Consider the following 14,595-nt stretch of genomic DNA (forward strand, 5'->3'; position numbering starts at 1 on the left):
GGTAAGGGTAGTGGTCCTGGGTGTAGAGCATTGATTTGAGGAGGGGACAGAATGCAGGGCCGAGGCCCACAACACTACGGATCATGGGCCCACATGAAGTGTGTGGTAAATCTGCTCAGGTCTGCAAAGGCTAGTGTATGTCCACTTTCCATTGATGAAGTGGTGAATCAGTTAATAAATTCGCACTGCTCATCTTGAGCAGTGCAAGGCGGTATGTTCCTGAGGTACAAGGCTGGGAGCTGGCGGGATTTGGCTGCTGCCTTTCTCTGTGTGATTCATAGAATCATAGAATATTAGGGTTGGAAGAGATCTCAGGAGGTATCTAGTCCAACCCCTGCTCAAAGCAGGACCAACACCAACTAAATCATCCCAGCCAGAGCTTTGTGAAGCCAGGCCTTAAAAACCTCTAAGGATGGCCAGGGCTGGCTCCAGGTTTTTTGCCGCCTCAAGCAGCTGAAGAGAGAAAAAAAAAAGCCTCAATCGCAATCTGCGGCAGCTCCACCGCACTGCTTTCTTCTTCAGCGGCAATTCGGTGGCAGGTCCTTCCCTCCGAGAGGGACTGAGGGACCTGCCACCGAATTGCTGCCGAAGAGCCCGACTTGCTGCCCCTTCCCCTTGGCCGCCTCAAGCACCTGCTTGCTGGGCTGGTGCCTGGAGCCGGCCCTGAGGATGGCGATTCCACCACCTCCCTAGGTAACCCAGTCCAGTGCTTCACCACTCTCCTAGGGAAATAGTGTTTTCTAATATCCAGCCTAGACCTCCCCCACTGCAACTTGAGACCATTGCTCCTTGTTCTGTCATCTGCCACCACTGAGAACAGCCGAGCTCCATCCTCTTTGGAACCCCCTTTCAGGTATCAGAGGGGTAGCCGTGTTAGTCTGGTTCTGTAGAAGCAGCAAAGAATCCTAACGTCTGTTAATCTATAAGGTGCCACAGGATTCTTTGCTGCCCTTTCAGGTAGTTGAAGGCTGCTATCAAATCCCCCCTCACTCTTCTCTTCTGCAGACTAAATAATCCCAGTGGCTCTGGGACATTCATGCAATTTAGCTCGGTGGGAGGCTCCACATGCTGTTGTGCTGAGTGAGCACAGCACCTGGAGGGGTTTGCTGCTTGTCACTAGCAAAGCATTGTGAAAGACAGCCCAGGCTGGAGAGTTAGAGGGCTCAGTGGTCCCACAGTCCCAGGCTGTACCCCAGGGATCCCGTCACAGTCAGAACCTGCAGCTGGGGGATAATCTGCCCTCACCACAGGACCCAGCCTTGTCACTGATGGTCAAATCGGCTTCAGCCCTAACACATGAGGGTTAATCTGCCTGCCAAAAACGTGCCGAGATCCCCTTTGCACCATCAGTCAGTCTAGGCTCTGCTGTGATCCTGCTCTCACTGTAGCAAGGGGAATTTTTCCATTGACTCCAACGGGAGCAAACCAGGCCCTTTATCTGGGTCAGTCCCCAAAATCGGGACTGTCCCTATAAAATCAGGACACTGGTCACCCTAGTCCCACCTATCCCCTCAACTGGGTTAAAGTAGCAAATCAGAACAATCCAAGACAATGTCAACTGGCCCTTCTCCCTGAGGCCTCCAAGCCTTTGCTTTGGCATCAAGTTCTCTGCCAAGATTTCATTGTATCCAGCCCCCAGCATCCCCCACCCTGGTCAGGTTCTCCCACGAGCTGACGTGCTGTGCTCTTTTGGCCCTTTGCAAGCAGAGCTGATTCAACTCCAGCCGCCGTTCCTGTCTCCCAGGGTCTGCCGCTCTATTTTGCACCATGGAATTTATCAGGGTCTTCCCTGCACCTCGGATTTCAGCCTGCAAATTCACTGGACTGTGGCAGGGGCAGGTTGGCCCCATGTGGGCTCAGAAGCCACAGGAAGCTCTGCATAGATTCCATGTGGTTTTCTTTCCATCCCAGGTAGGTGGGAACCTTCAGAACCTGCTCCCAGCATCCCTGCCCCAGATACTCACGTTTAACAGCAATCTTTAACTCGGGACTCCGTTTCCGAACACTTGAGGTCACCGTCTGCACATAGCAATAGTAAGATCCTGAGTCTTGTAGCCCTGCCACTGGAATGTGGTAGTCAGGGGAGCTCCTAGGTTCTCCCAAGGCCCTGTTGTCTATATAGAAGAATCTCTGAAGCAGTGTGTCCGATTTCTGGGGGTTGAGCTGTGTGACACAACTCAGGGTCACTGGGCTTCCTTCTATGGGGTCACCCGAGCCTGCTGCCCTCAGCACCGGAGTCGAAAACAACTCTAGAAGGAGATCAGACTTGGTCACCATCAGTGTTCAGCACCAGAGCCCAGGGTGGGCTTTGGAAGCTAGTGCATTTCAGGCTGACAGACAGACAGGGATCTATCCCCTGCCCCATTCCCAATCTCTGCTCCCCACCCCTAAAATCTCCCATCACAATTAACCTGTTTCCCTGCGAGAGAACATTTCACTCTCATTTGGAGTCCTGATCCCCTGTAACAGCCCATCATTGACTTCCTGCTGGTGTTTAAAGCCTCTGAGCACATCAGAAAGGGCCTCCTTGGAGGGACCTTCTGCTGCTTTATCTCCCATTATGGCAGCTGGGAGCTCCAGAGATGGAACTGCTGATCCTGCAATGCTGGGCAAGGGGAGGCAGGGCCAGGACTCGGTGCAGATGGACGGGGAGGTCATGCCAGAGCAGGACCCCAGGGTGTTCTCTCTCCCTGTCAGCTGTCTGAGATTTGCGGGGGCTGGTTTCGGAGGTGAGGAGGGCAGGATTTCGGAGCCCACTTTGATATTTATTTAGTGGCTCCTGGTATTTAATAAGTAAAGTTGCCTGCGTTTGAATGCATGTTTTGGTCTCTGTCTTCTGAGGCCCCCTGAGGGAGGGAGGTAGCAGGTGCCAGATGATCATTTGTGAGGCCATTATTAAGTATTATTATCATTGTCTTTCATTGTATTATCCAACCTCACTTGCTTTGCTCCATGTAGACATACAGATATTAAAATATTTCTCAAACATACGTTGTTAGCAGCTACGGCTCTTGCTCCTTCTTTCCAGAGGTGGATTAGGGGGTTGTGGAACCCTGGACCAGAACAAATGGGGCCCCTCCCCACTCCTTCCGCCTGAAGTCCCCCTTCACATTCCCCCGGCGCTCCTGCCAGGGAGTGGGGTTGGGGTGCAGAGGCTTCTCCTGCTCCCCGTCAGGAGCACTGGGCAAGTGGGGGGAATGGGTCAGGGAATGCGGGCACCCATTTTTCCAGCCCCCGCCGCCCCACATTGGCCCAGTGACTAATCTGCCACTGATTCTCTGCCCTTCCATCTGCAGGAAGTAAGATTGTCACCACTCACCCTTATGCATATTCCAAACCCTTAGCTTCCCCTCAGAGAGAGTCAGGAGCCCCATCCCAACAGATGGGACATCTTGTCTTGGGAGCATTAATTAGACTAACATTAACATACACAGTTCCCAGGAAAGGACGCTCTGATCTTTTATAAAGAATCTTCCAGCCAAACCAAAGACTCCCATCATTCACTTGTGGCTAAGATTCCCATCTCTTTTAGTCTAGCTAAGGAAACATCCTGCCAGGCGATTGACAGGAATAACTGTCCCTTTTCCCGTGCAGAGTGCCCTGTGTCTCCTATGTGTGAACCAAGGGCAGGGAGGAGGATGGAAGCTGTAGGAGTTAAACCAACCAGAGCCAGAGGGCTGGGAGACCCAGAAAACTGAAGATCAAATAGGGTAAACCCCTTGTTTCCCCAAGAAATCCAAACAACCTGCCATCACCTCCAGCCCCACTGCACATTCGTTTGCCTGATTTATCTCTGTGTGAATAATCTGTCTTGTTCCTCTGATGCAATGTCTCATGTCCCACGAAGCCCTGGAAAATGTGATGTGAAAGGTATTAGACACAATCAAAGAATGTCTGGCCCGTGTCCATTGATTTAGAGAACTATAAGAGGTTGTTTGTTTCCTTTCTAATTGGTTGCTGCGCTCTAGAAGTGACAGCTATCGTGTAGCACAAGCAAGAGGCAGGAATGTTAAGAGATATAAGCATGTAAAAGGGGGGAGCCCAGTTCATAGTCCAGGCTAATACTGAAATACAATCCCTGGAATGAATTAAACCTTCGGACTAACAGGAGCATCGAAGAGACAAGGTGGGGGAGGTAATATCTCTTATTGGCTCGACTTCTGTTGGTGAGACAGACAAGCTTTCGTGCACACACAGAACTCTTCTTCAGGTCTGGGGAAGGTCCCCAGGCCTAGTCTACACTAAGAAATTAGGTCGGTATAACTGTGTCACTCGGGAGTGTGAAAAATCCATCCCACTGAGCAACGCAGTTAAGCCAACCTAATCCCCGGTGTAGACAAGGCTAGGCCAACGGGAGCATTCTAGCTACCGTCTCCCAGGGAGACGGATTACCTATGCCGATGGAAGAACCCCGTCTGTTGGTGTAGGTAGCAACTTAAATTGGCGCTACAGCCTTGCAGGTGCAACGATGCTGCTGTGTCACAGTAGCAGTTTATGTGTAGACAAGCCCTCGGAGTGTCACAGGGTTGAGTTGGTGGGTCCTGGTCTGTGGGGAGCTGGCTTCTGATGAGCTTGAAGAGGCTGGGGAATTATTTGAAGGCTGGATGAGGAGGTTCAGGAAAGAGTTCTTTCTAGAGTCTTTCAGCTGCCCACAGGCCAGGACCCACCAACCCAAAGCGGCACCAGACTCAGCCAGAACAACAGGTGCAAAACCTGCAGACAAAGCTCCACTGCTACAATGATCCACGCCCCCCACAACATACCTGTCAAGATCCATGGGTCCTACACGTGCCTATCCCAACATGTGGTGTACCTCATCCAGCGCATTGAATGCCCCAATAACAACTATGTGGGTAAAATGAGACAATCACTACACCGGACTGGGGAACCTTTTTTCTATCAGGGACCATTGACCCACAGACAAAAATCAATCATGGGCCACACACAGACCCGCGGGGGAGCATGGAGGCTTGGGGCTTCCCCTAGGCTCCGGGATGGGGCTACAAATGAGGGATTCAGGGTGTGGGAGGGGGCTCTGGGCTGGGGGAGGGCTCCATCTGGGGGTGCGGGCTCTGAGGTGGGGCTGGGAACGAGGGGTATGGAGTGCAGGCGGTGGCTCAGGGCTGGGGCAGGGGGGTTGGGTGTGGGAGGATGTTCAGGGTGGTGGCTCTGGGAAGGAGCTTGGGTGTGGGAGGGGGCTCAGAGCTGGGGCAGGAAGTTCGGGGTGCAGGCTCCAGCCATGCAGCACTTACCTCAAGTGGCTCCCAGTCGGTGGCGCAGCAGGGCTAAGGCAGGGCTCCCTGCCTGCCCTGTCTCCTCACTGCTCCCAGAAGCAGCTGGCATGTCCAGCCCATAAGCAGAGGCATGGCCAGGCGGCTCTGCGCACTGCCTGCAGGCTCCGCCCCTGCCCCCCGCCTGCAGTTCCCAGCCAATGGGAGCTGTAGAACCGGCGCTGGGGATAGGGGCAGCACACGGAGCTTCCTTGATCTCCCCTTCACCTAGAGGCCACAGGGACATGCTGGCTGCTTCCAGGAGCTCTGTGTGTTGGGGTGAGGGGGGAGCACTGAGGCTCAGGGCTTCCGGCCCATGGCGTGGAGACTTGCTGCAGACCAGATGAAATTAAGCAGTGGGCCAGATCCAGCCCACGGGACGTAGGTTCCCCACCCCTGCACTACGCTCTCAAATGAACTCACACAGAAACATGACAGAAGAAAAAAAAACAACCCTGTCACTTGTGAGCGAACACTTTTCACAGAACGATCGCTGCATATCTGACTTCTCAGTCCTTGTCCTCAAAGGAAACCTGCACAACACCTTCAAAAGATGAGCCTGGGAACTTCAGTTCAGAACTTTGCTAGACACTAAAAATCATGGACGGATAGAGACACTGGATTTATGGCTTATTACAAGAATCTACAACCCCCTAGCCTCCCCTGCTACAGTTTCCTCTCCCCTATGACTGGAGGGGTGTTAACTGGCCACTTCCCCTTGAAATGTGTTAACTTCCAATCAGGGGCGGCTCTAGAAAGTAGGCTGCCCCAAGCAGCGCGGAGCGCTGCGCCGCCCTTCCCCGGTCCCGCGGCGGGTCTTCCCCGGTCCCGCGGCGGGTCCCCTCTTCCCACGGCTCCGGTTGAGCTCCTGCCGGCATGCCTGCGGCAGGTCCACCGGAGCCCGGGACGAGCGGACCTGCCGCAGTCATGCCTGCGGGAGCTCAACCGGAGCCGCGGGGACCCGCCGCAGTCATGCCTGTGGCAGGTCCGCTCGTCTCGGGCTCCGGTGGACCTGCCGCAGGCATGCCGGCGGGAGCTCCACCGGAGCCAAATGCCGCCCCCCCGGGAAACGGCCGCCCCACGCGCCTGCTTGGCACGCTGGGGTCTAGAGCCGCCCCTGCTTCCAATACTAAACAATCTGCTGTGACACTCCCAGCCCTGGAAAAGAGCTCTGTGTGGCCCAAAAGCTTGTCTCTCTCACCAGCAGAAGTTGGTACAATAAAAGCAATGATCTCCCCCCTACACACACACAGACGCTACTTGTCTCTCTAATATCCTGGAGCCGACAAGGCTACAACACTGCATAGGAGCATCCAAGAAATTTGTCATGTCCCAGCACCATCTGCTGGATACTGATGGAAGCAGCTGAAAAACGGAGAGCTGACATCTGAGTGCCTGTTTACCAGGGCCAGATAGAAATAAGAGGGGATATAACCAGTGACCACATGTGGACCTCAGAGCTTTGCTAAACCTCCATGTAGGAAAGACTCTCTCCCCTCCTCCCCCCACACCATGGGCACAGCATGAAGCAGAGTTGACAGAACCTACCAATAAGCTGCTGAATCCAGAAGTGTGACCCAATGCCCAGAGCAGCTGGGTGGAAAGGGCTCTCCCCTATGCCAGGGTTACCGGGGTCAGTGGGGGGATTTCATTTCAAAGATTGTGTTTCTCCTGCTATTCTTTAATATGCCAAACTGCAGATTAACTGGTTGAGTCTGCGCTTTTTAATGAGCCCTCACTAACTAATGCCATACGCAGGGGTCTCTGACATAAGCCCAGGCAAACTGGCCTAAGAGAAAGTTAAAACAATACCGTTACGCAATTGCTTTCGGTATTTTAAACTTGTGCCTTTCACAACAAACTATTTAAATAGCAGGGCCCACACGCTGAGCCTTAAAAGTGCCTTCGAGACAAGCGTATCTTTCCTCCCTGGAGAAATCCTGGAAGTGTGAGAAATGTATCAGAGGGTCTAAAGAACTGATGAACGTAAATAAATGTAGTAAGAAATTTCGGTGATCTGCACTCTTCCTCAGTACACCTGCCAAGCCTCAACACTAGTGTATGACTGTATTGGTGTGTTCAGTGCATGCCTAGAACACTGGCTGTGTGTACACTTGACTGGTGCCGTCTTAATGGCAGACTGGTGTGGTCCTGAGTGAATTAATAAACTGTTGATTGGTTAAGAATAACCAAGTGACCTGAGCTGAGAAATACTGTCCCAGGGAAAAGCTGACCTGAAAAGAACCTAGCATTAAAATGAGTAAGCAAACCACTCATGGGGCTTTGTAGAAGGGGTTATCCATTTAGATTCCATTCTAATACTGGCTACAGCTCTTATCACATTGACAAATCGAGTCTGTTAGATCTCAGCTTTAAAATCAAACCCGCCACCTCGGCACGTTCCTAAAATGGATCCATTTTGCGCTGATGTCCGTCCCTGCCTGCTGCGCTGTAACGCTGCTCCTCCTACAGCTAAAGATAAAGGGCCCGATTCTGACCTCACCCCATGGGAAGTCAGTCGTAGCAGCCAGTGCAGTTACGCCAGTGTCAAAGCAAGGGGAGACCAGATTTAGGACTAAAGTCACTTGGCCAAATTATAACTTTCCTAATGGCATCTAGGTAAAGGCAAAGCCTTCCCCTCCAAGGAAGCCGGGGCAGGATGTCCGCAGCTTATTGTGTGAAGAAAAAGGTGTCAGGCTCAAGCAATTGTGATGGTGTCCTCTGCACCACATGACCTCGCACACACCATAAGTGCAAGGTCACGCCTTGCACCACTGACAGAAGACGCACCAGGGCTCAGCTCTGAGTATGTCCTGTGTGCTGGGACTGCCCCCTCTCTGCCCAGTCCCCTCATTCACAAAAATTCCTCACCTTGGACAGAAATAGACTCGCTAGGAGAAATTTCATTAGGTCTGAAGATCATTGATCCTGTGCAGTGATATTTGCCACTGTCACGTGTCCTTGCTTGTTTGATGGACAGCTCTGAGTTCACACGGGATGGTGTAATCTCTGCTTCATCTTTGTAATATCTTATCCAAGACACCTTTGCTCCATTCCATCCGTAGCACCTCAGACGCAGCGGGTCCCCTTCGAACACGGCATAGTACGGGGCCTGGAGAATTAGCCAATCTGAAAGAGAGACATCGAGGGCCAGTGGTGAGTTACAGCATGGCCCAATGGGACCCATGCTGAGGGGCCCCAGCCAATTTGGGGCCCCCGAAAAAATCTTTTCCCACCATGACCATGGGGCTGGAGGAGCTCTTGCTGCCCGCCATGGCCCCAGGGCACAGAACTTCTCAAGTCTCGGGGGCAGTGGGGGGGAAGTGAGGGGTGGGGAGAAGGGTGGAAAGGAGCGAGCAGGGGGAGGCACCATGGGGGAAGGGCAGAATGGGACAGGGCTGAATGGGGCGGAGCCTCAGGGGAAGGGACAGAGCTGGGCTGGGTGTCGAACAGGGGCAGGGCCATGGGGGAAGGGCAGAATGGGGTGGGTCTGTGGGCAGGGCTGCAGGCAGAAGGGGCGGGGCCACGGTTCCAGCACCGAGCTTCTCCCCCCACTTGCTCCAGCCCAGGGCCCCAGGAGACCTTAATCCACCTCTGCCGAGAGCAGCAGGTCGCGGAGATCCCGGCACCAGGGCACTCAGTGCACTCGGTTCTGCGGGCTGTGGGTTGCAAGTCGCACTCACCCCTTGCGGGGAGGGAGAGGGAGAGTCAGGCAAAAAAGTTCCCCAGGCCGCAGGTAAACGTGAACCACAAGAAAATCCTTTCTAGCCAGGAGAAAGTCAGACATTAATTTGCCCTGGTAGGGAGGGGCAGGCAACCCAGAGAACAGCAAGAAGGTGAGTCCAGGCTGAGCGAGGGGCAGGCAGGAGACAGGGTCAGGGCTCTGGAGAGAGCGAGCGAGAGGGAAACAGCAGCAGAGGAGGTGGGATGGCAGCTCCCAGAGGGGGAGGGAGGGGTTGTGCCGCCTGGCGTGCAGCGTGGAATTTAGGAGCAAACCCAGATTCTATTGACTGATCCCCCACCACAACCCAACCCAGGAGCAGCCTCCCCAGACTGCAGGGACGGGAGCCTGCCTGCCCCACTGCTGCTCCGGCTTCAGTGAGCTGGGGGCAGGTGCCCCAAGTCCTTTCTACTGCAGCCAGGGGGCCTCCAGGTAGGGTGACCACCTGTCCCTTATTTTAAGGAACACCCCTTGACCATTTGAAATATTAAATTGAAGCTTATGACAATTGCACTATTCCTGAGGGTAGTAGAAATGCGCACGTGAGAAAACAACATGCTCTGCTAAGGGAAATGGTGTTTCTCTAAATTGTCCCTTATTTTTCATGTGGTTTTCCCTAATTTCCATCCAACAAAAGTGGCCCCCCAACCTGCAGGCTAGATCCCTGCCAGACCCCGAGTGGAGCTGTGGCAGGTAGCTGGCGGCATTTCCCTCCGCTCACTGCTTCAGGAGGCTGGGTTTGCCCCACTGCAGAATGGGCAGCAGCACCACAGGGCCCCACAGGTCAGAGCAGGGCAGAATGGCTCCGACCTGCTGTTATGTTACTCACCATTAGAAATGGTCAGCTGAACGGGGTCACTTCGCCTGGAGCCAGAAGCCTGGCACTGGTATCTACCTGTATCACGCATCTGTGTCTTTTCAATTCTGTAGCTGTTTTTTATTGGGCGTCTGAGTAACTCTTCGTTGCGATACCATGTGAATCTCTGTCCAGGACGGTGGGATGTGCTGCACATCAGAGTAACGCTCTCCCCCCTAAACATTGTGCTCCATGGAGGGTCAAGGGTCAGCGTGGACTTTTGTGCAGTTGCTGAAGGACCGGTGGAGAGGGAGGGAGAGAACAGGACAGAGCCGACCTCAGCGTAAAGGAGGAGATGAACCCCATGCCCTCAGCATGGGAGGCCGGAGCCAGGGAACTGCGCAGGGCTATGCTCTAGGCTGGGATTGCCAAAGGGGTTAGGCACCTGACCGCCTGGGCAGTGCCCCTGGTTATCAAGTATTGTTTGGCACTGGGGAGGGGGTGATGTTACAGTAGTGCCCCATGGCATCCGAGTCCTGTTAACATTAGAGGGTAGTGGGGTAATGTCCCAGTGGTGCCCCCTTGGTACCCAGGTATTGTCTAGTACTAGGGACAGTAGGATAATGTCACAACAGCACCCCCAGTACCCAGGTATTGTCTAGTACTAGGGGGCAGTGGGGTAATGTCACAGCAGTTCCCCATACCCAGGTACTGTCTGGTGATAGGGGGCAGTGGGGTAATATCCCAGCAGCACCTCCTGGTACCTAGGTACTGTCTGGTGATAAGGGGCAGTGGGGTAATATCCCAGCAGCCCCCCGTACCCAGGTACTGTCTGGTGATAAGGGGCAGTGGGGTAATGTCACAGCAGTTTCCCATACCCAGGTACTGTCTGGTGATAAGGGGCAGTGGGGTAATGTCACAGCAGCTCCCCGTACCCAAGTACTGTCTGCTGGTAGGGGGCAGTGGGGTAATGTCACAGCAGCTCCCCGTACCCAGGTACTGTCTGGTGGTAGGGGGCAGTGGGGTAATATCCCAGCAGCACCTCCTGGTACCCAGGTACTGTCTGGCGATTGGGGGCAGTGGGGTAATGTCCCAGCAGCCCCCCCATACCCAGGTACTGTCTGGCAATTGGGGGCAGTGGGTAATGTCCCAGCAGCCCCCTGTACCCAGGTACTGTCTGGTGATAGGGGGCAGTGAGGTGATATCACAGCAGCACCTCCTGGTACCCAGGTACTGTCTAGTATTAGAGAGCAGGGGCAGCACCCCCTGGTACCTGGACATTAGGGGTTGGGGCAGGAATAATCAGAGACGAGCAGGACTCACCAGCTAGGCCAAGGGCTGCAAAAGAAACGAGAAGGAGCGAGGCTGAGTACAGAGGCTGTTTCCCCCGACACCAGTGTGGGGGCTGTTACGGGAAGCCACCTGGCCTGTGTCGAGCAGCCACTCAGACACGGGGATCACAGAGGTCCCTTCTCGCGTCACAAACTAGGGAGGGGGCCCGCTCCCCAGGTGGTCAGAGCCCTCACCTCCCCTGCACATGGGGACACGGAGCCCACACGGGCCAGGGGCTCCTCCGAGGCCTCCCGTGGAGTCTGGGGCAGAGCTGGGGAGAGAGCCCAGGTGTCCAGACTCCTAGAGCTGCACCGTCGGGACTAAGCACAGACCAGAACCCGGCTGGGATGGGCTCAGGGTGAGCCCATGGACTCGGAGTGCTGCCGGGCCTGCGCCTGGTTTGTCACACGAGACACCTGCTGGCAGCACATCCCAGCTACCCCAGCAGCTCACCCACCCCACCCCACTGTGCCTGGCTCCGCTGCCCCACTGGCACTGGCCATGGCATGTCCCTCCACCTGGACGGGCACTCCAAACTCACTGAGGGCAGTCAGAGCAGAAAGAAAGAAAACCCAGCACATGGTATGTGAGGCACAGGAACAGTCTCTGCTGAGAATCAGAGCAGGATACCAGAGACACCAGGACCAAGATAGATTCCTCCGGTACCGGAGCCCAGCTCTCTTCACTCCCCGGAGTGTGAAGATCTGGGAAGCCAGCGAACCCAGCGGAGCTCATGCTGAGCTGGGCAGGACACATGCTGCTCCCCTGGTGTCCCCAGCTCTGCGGCTCGGCGAATGGGGCGGATGTCTCGCCTGCTCTCGGACAGTGAAATGTCTTCCCTGGCTGTCGCCAGACCTCGCTGCCACCTCATGCCCACAGCTAAAATGGCCCTTTCCTTGGCACTAACTGCCCCCATGGGGCAGTCTGCAGACTGGCCAGGGACTGAATGGGCCACGGAGACTGAGTCCTCCTCTCCGTCCCTGCAGCGGGGGGATCCCTCTGAATCTCACTAAACTCCTCTGGGACAGGGGCTCCCCCCTACAGCCTGCATGGGCTGTCAGCGCCCTGGCACTGCAGTACAATCACCCAGCCCTCCTGCCCCTCCGTGCCCCCCCCAACACCCAGCCCCCCAGTCCCTACTCACCCAGCACAAGCAGCGCTGCCCTCCCCGGCATCCTGGATGCTGTGAAAGGGGCCTGCTGACGCACCGCAGCAAAACAGGCTCCCCTTTGCATAACGTCTCTGCTAGGGAAAGAGGAAGGAAGCGGCTTTCCCTTTTGCGTACGGGCTGCTCCACTCCTGCGGCCGCAGGGGCTGCACCTTTCGCCCAACTAGGGTGACCAGCTGTCCTGATTTTATAGGGACAGCCCCGATATTTGGGGCTTTTGCTATATGTGGGCACCTATTACCCCCCACCCCCATTATAGGCACCTATTACCCCCCAACCCCATCCCAATTTTTCACACTTGGTATCCGGTCACCCTATGCCCAACCCAGGGACCAGAGCCAGCTGATGGGAGCTCAGCACTCACTCACAGCCAGCCTGGGATGGGGCTGCCGCAGCCCTGGGGGTGGGGTTCCACCCATCGCCTCTCCTGGGGCCAGGAGATCTTTGACCCCCATATGGAGCCACCCCCCAGGCACAGGCAGGGGATCTTGGTTCAGCCTCGTCCTGGCTCTTGTATATACCAGGCGAGACACAGAGGACCAGACCCCAGTGGGTGTAAATTGTCATGGCGCCAGTGAAGTCAATGGAGTGATTTACACCAGCCTAGAGTGCTTGTCTCTCTCTGGTGTTTCTGCACATTGCCAGCGTTCAGCTGCTGACCCTACACATGACCCTAGAGGATCTGCATCCCCCTGGCTCCCCAACACCCCCCCCCCGACACTCCCGGCCTGCTCAGCTCGTTTGCCCCGTTTATAATGCCAGTAACAATGCTGGGTTCCCAGCCAGCCCGTTACAGGCCTGACTCCGATCTCGCTCTTGCTGGGTTTGCTCCTGGGGCTGGCCACGGAGTCGCTCCTGATTCAGCCCCGGAGGAGCGAGTGGCACTCGGCCACGCTAGTTCAAGTGAGGAGCAAACACGGGAGGCTGATCAAAACAAAGAAGCAAATGGTGCTAAAAATGATACATTGAAAATGCAGCGTGGCCACATTTCTTTCCAGTAGCCCCCCATTTGGGCAGAGGGTGTCTCCTCGCTAGATCCCAAAGCATTACCCCCCTTTTACAGATGTGCCAGCTGAGGCACAGGGAGGGAAGCAGCCTGCCCAGGGTCACCCAGCAGAGCAGTGACAGAGCTGGGACTGAACCCCCAGCTCCTGAGTCCCAGTCTCGTGCCTAACTGCTAGGCCACACTCCATACCTAGGCAGCAGAGGGGTTGAAACCCATGTCCCCAAAGAGACTGGAGCTCACCCCCAGTCAGTCTCCATAGGCACGTATCTGTCTGCCTCCATGCACCCCTCCTCTATCGCCAGCCACCACAGACCTTAAGTGCCAAGGGTGACAAGTCGCTGGCCCCGTGCAATCAGGGCTGGGTGCTATTCAGGCCATGACACAGCTGGATGAATCGGATTTGCCACTATGCAAATCAAGGGATTTCCTGGGGGCCGAAGCTGAACTGCCACCGTGGGAGCTGAGTGCTGCTCTGTGAACACCTGTTTGGTCCTAGCAGAAACTTGCAGAAAGTGACTGTGTTATAATTCACTCCCTTCCCCCTCCCCATCAGAACTGAGGGGCGCAGAGCCAGCACGAGGGTCTGAGTCCCAAACGGGGGGGTCCCAAGCTACCTCTGAGCTCCCCTTCCCTTGTAATAGAGAGAGAGACAGAGCCTGGTGCAAGACCTGAGGCTGTGAGCCAGTCAGGCCATGTTTTAAAGCAGATCAGCATCCAGTACATGAACCTGGCAGAATTGTTGCTAGTATTCTAGGCACTAGATATTTATGTAAATATATTGCTGCTAGTACAGATACACTCCCGTCTAGTACAAGATCAGATGGTTCGACAGAATACTGAATAGGGAGGTTTTTTCCAGGAACCATGTCGTTTAGCCCTATGACCTCGCTCCTGATCCTGCTTTTTTCATTTGTTGTCCCACGTAATTAGTTGGTATCACAGACCTGTGGATCCTCCCCTTAGGCTGGGGGGAGGTCCTTTAGCAGTGGGTGGGCCTGGATACCAAATAGGACAAGTGCTGGAGGAACCAACTAGGGGCCATGCTCCTCTTGACCTGCTGCTTACAAACAGGGAAGAATTGGTAGGGGAACTAGAAGTGGGTGGCAATCTAAGCAGAAGTGACTATGAGATGGTTGAGTTCCGGATCCTGACAAAAGGAAGAAAGGAGAGTAGCAATATATGGACCCTGGACTTCAGAAAAGCAGACTTTGACTCCCTCAGGGAACTGATGGGCAGGATCCCCTGGAAGGCTAATATGAGGGGGAAAGGAGTCCAGGAGAGCTGGCTGTATTTTAAAGAAGC

The 14,595-nt window shown here is 54.9% G+C and overlaps 1 protein-coding gene across 6 annotated transcripts in view; it reads right to left on the bottom strand.

The window, feature by feature from the left end:
- The window catches only part of LOC120390424 (Fc receptor-like protein 2), a 28,716-nt gene extending 16,291 nt beyond the window's left edge, over positions 1-12,425 (bottom strand). The window contains exons 1-5 of one of the 6 annotated variants that reach the window (XM_039513098.1): positions 12,264-12,425; positions 11,111-11,125; positions 9,887-10,078; positions 8,142-8,399; positions 1,965-2,249 (exon numbers count right to left, since the gene is read on the bottom strand). In XM_039513098.1, the coding sequence (XP_039369032.1) occupies positions 1,965-2,249; positions 8,142-8,399; positions 9,887-10,078; positions 11,111-11,125; positions 12,264-12,354 (841 nt within the window). In that variant the 5' untranslated portion in view covers positions 12,355-12,425. Of the gene's footprint in view, positions 1-1,964; positions 2,250-8,141; positions 8,400-9,820; positions 10,079-11,060; positions 11,126-12,263 lie in introns of all 6 variants that reach the window. The other 5 variants (XM_039513101.1, XM_039513096.1, XM_039513099.1 and 2 more) reach the window with 5 other exon arrangements.
- Between the last annotated feature and the right edge of the window lie 2,170 nt (positions 12,426-14,595).

Source organism: Mauremys reevesii, linkage group 24, assembly GCF_016161935.1.
Source record: "Mauremys reevesii isolate NIE-2019 linkage group 24, ASM1616193v1, whole genome shotgun sequence".
Taxonomy (NCBI): domain Eukaryota; kingdom Metazoa; phylum Chordata; order Testudines; family Geoemydidae; genus Mauremys; species Mauremys reevesii.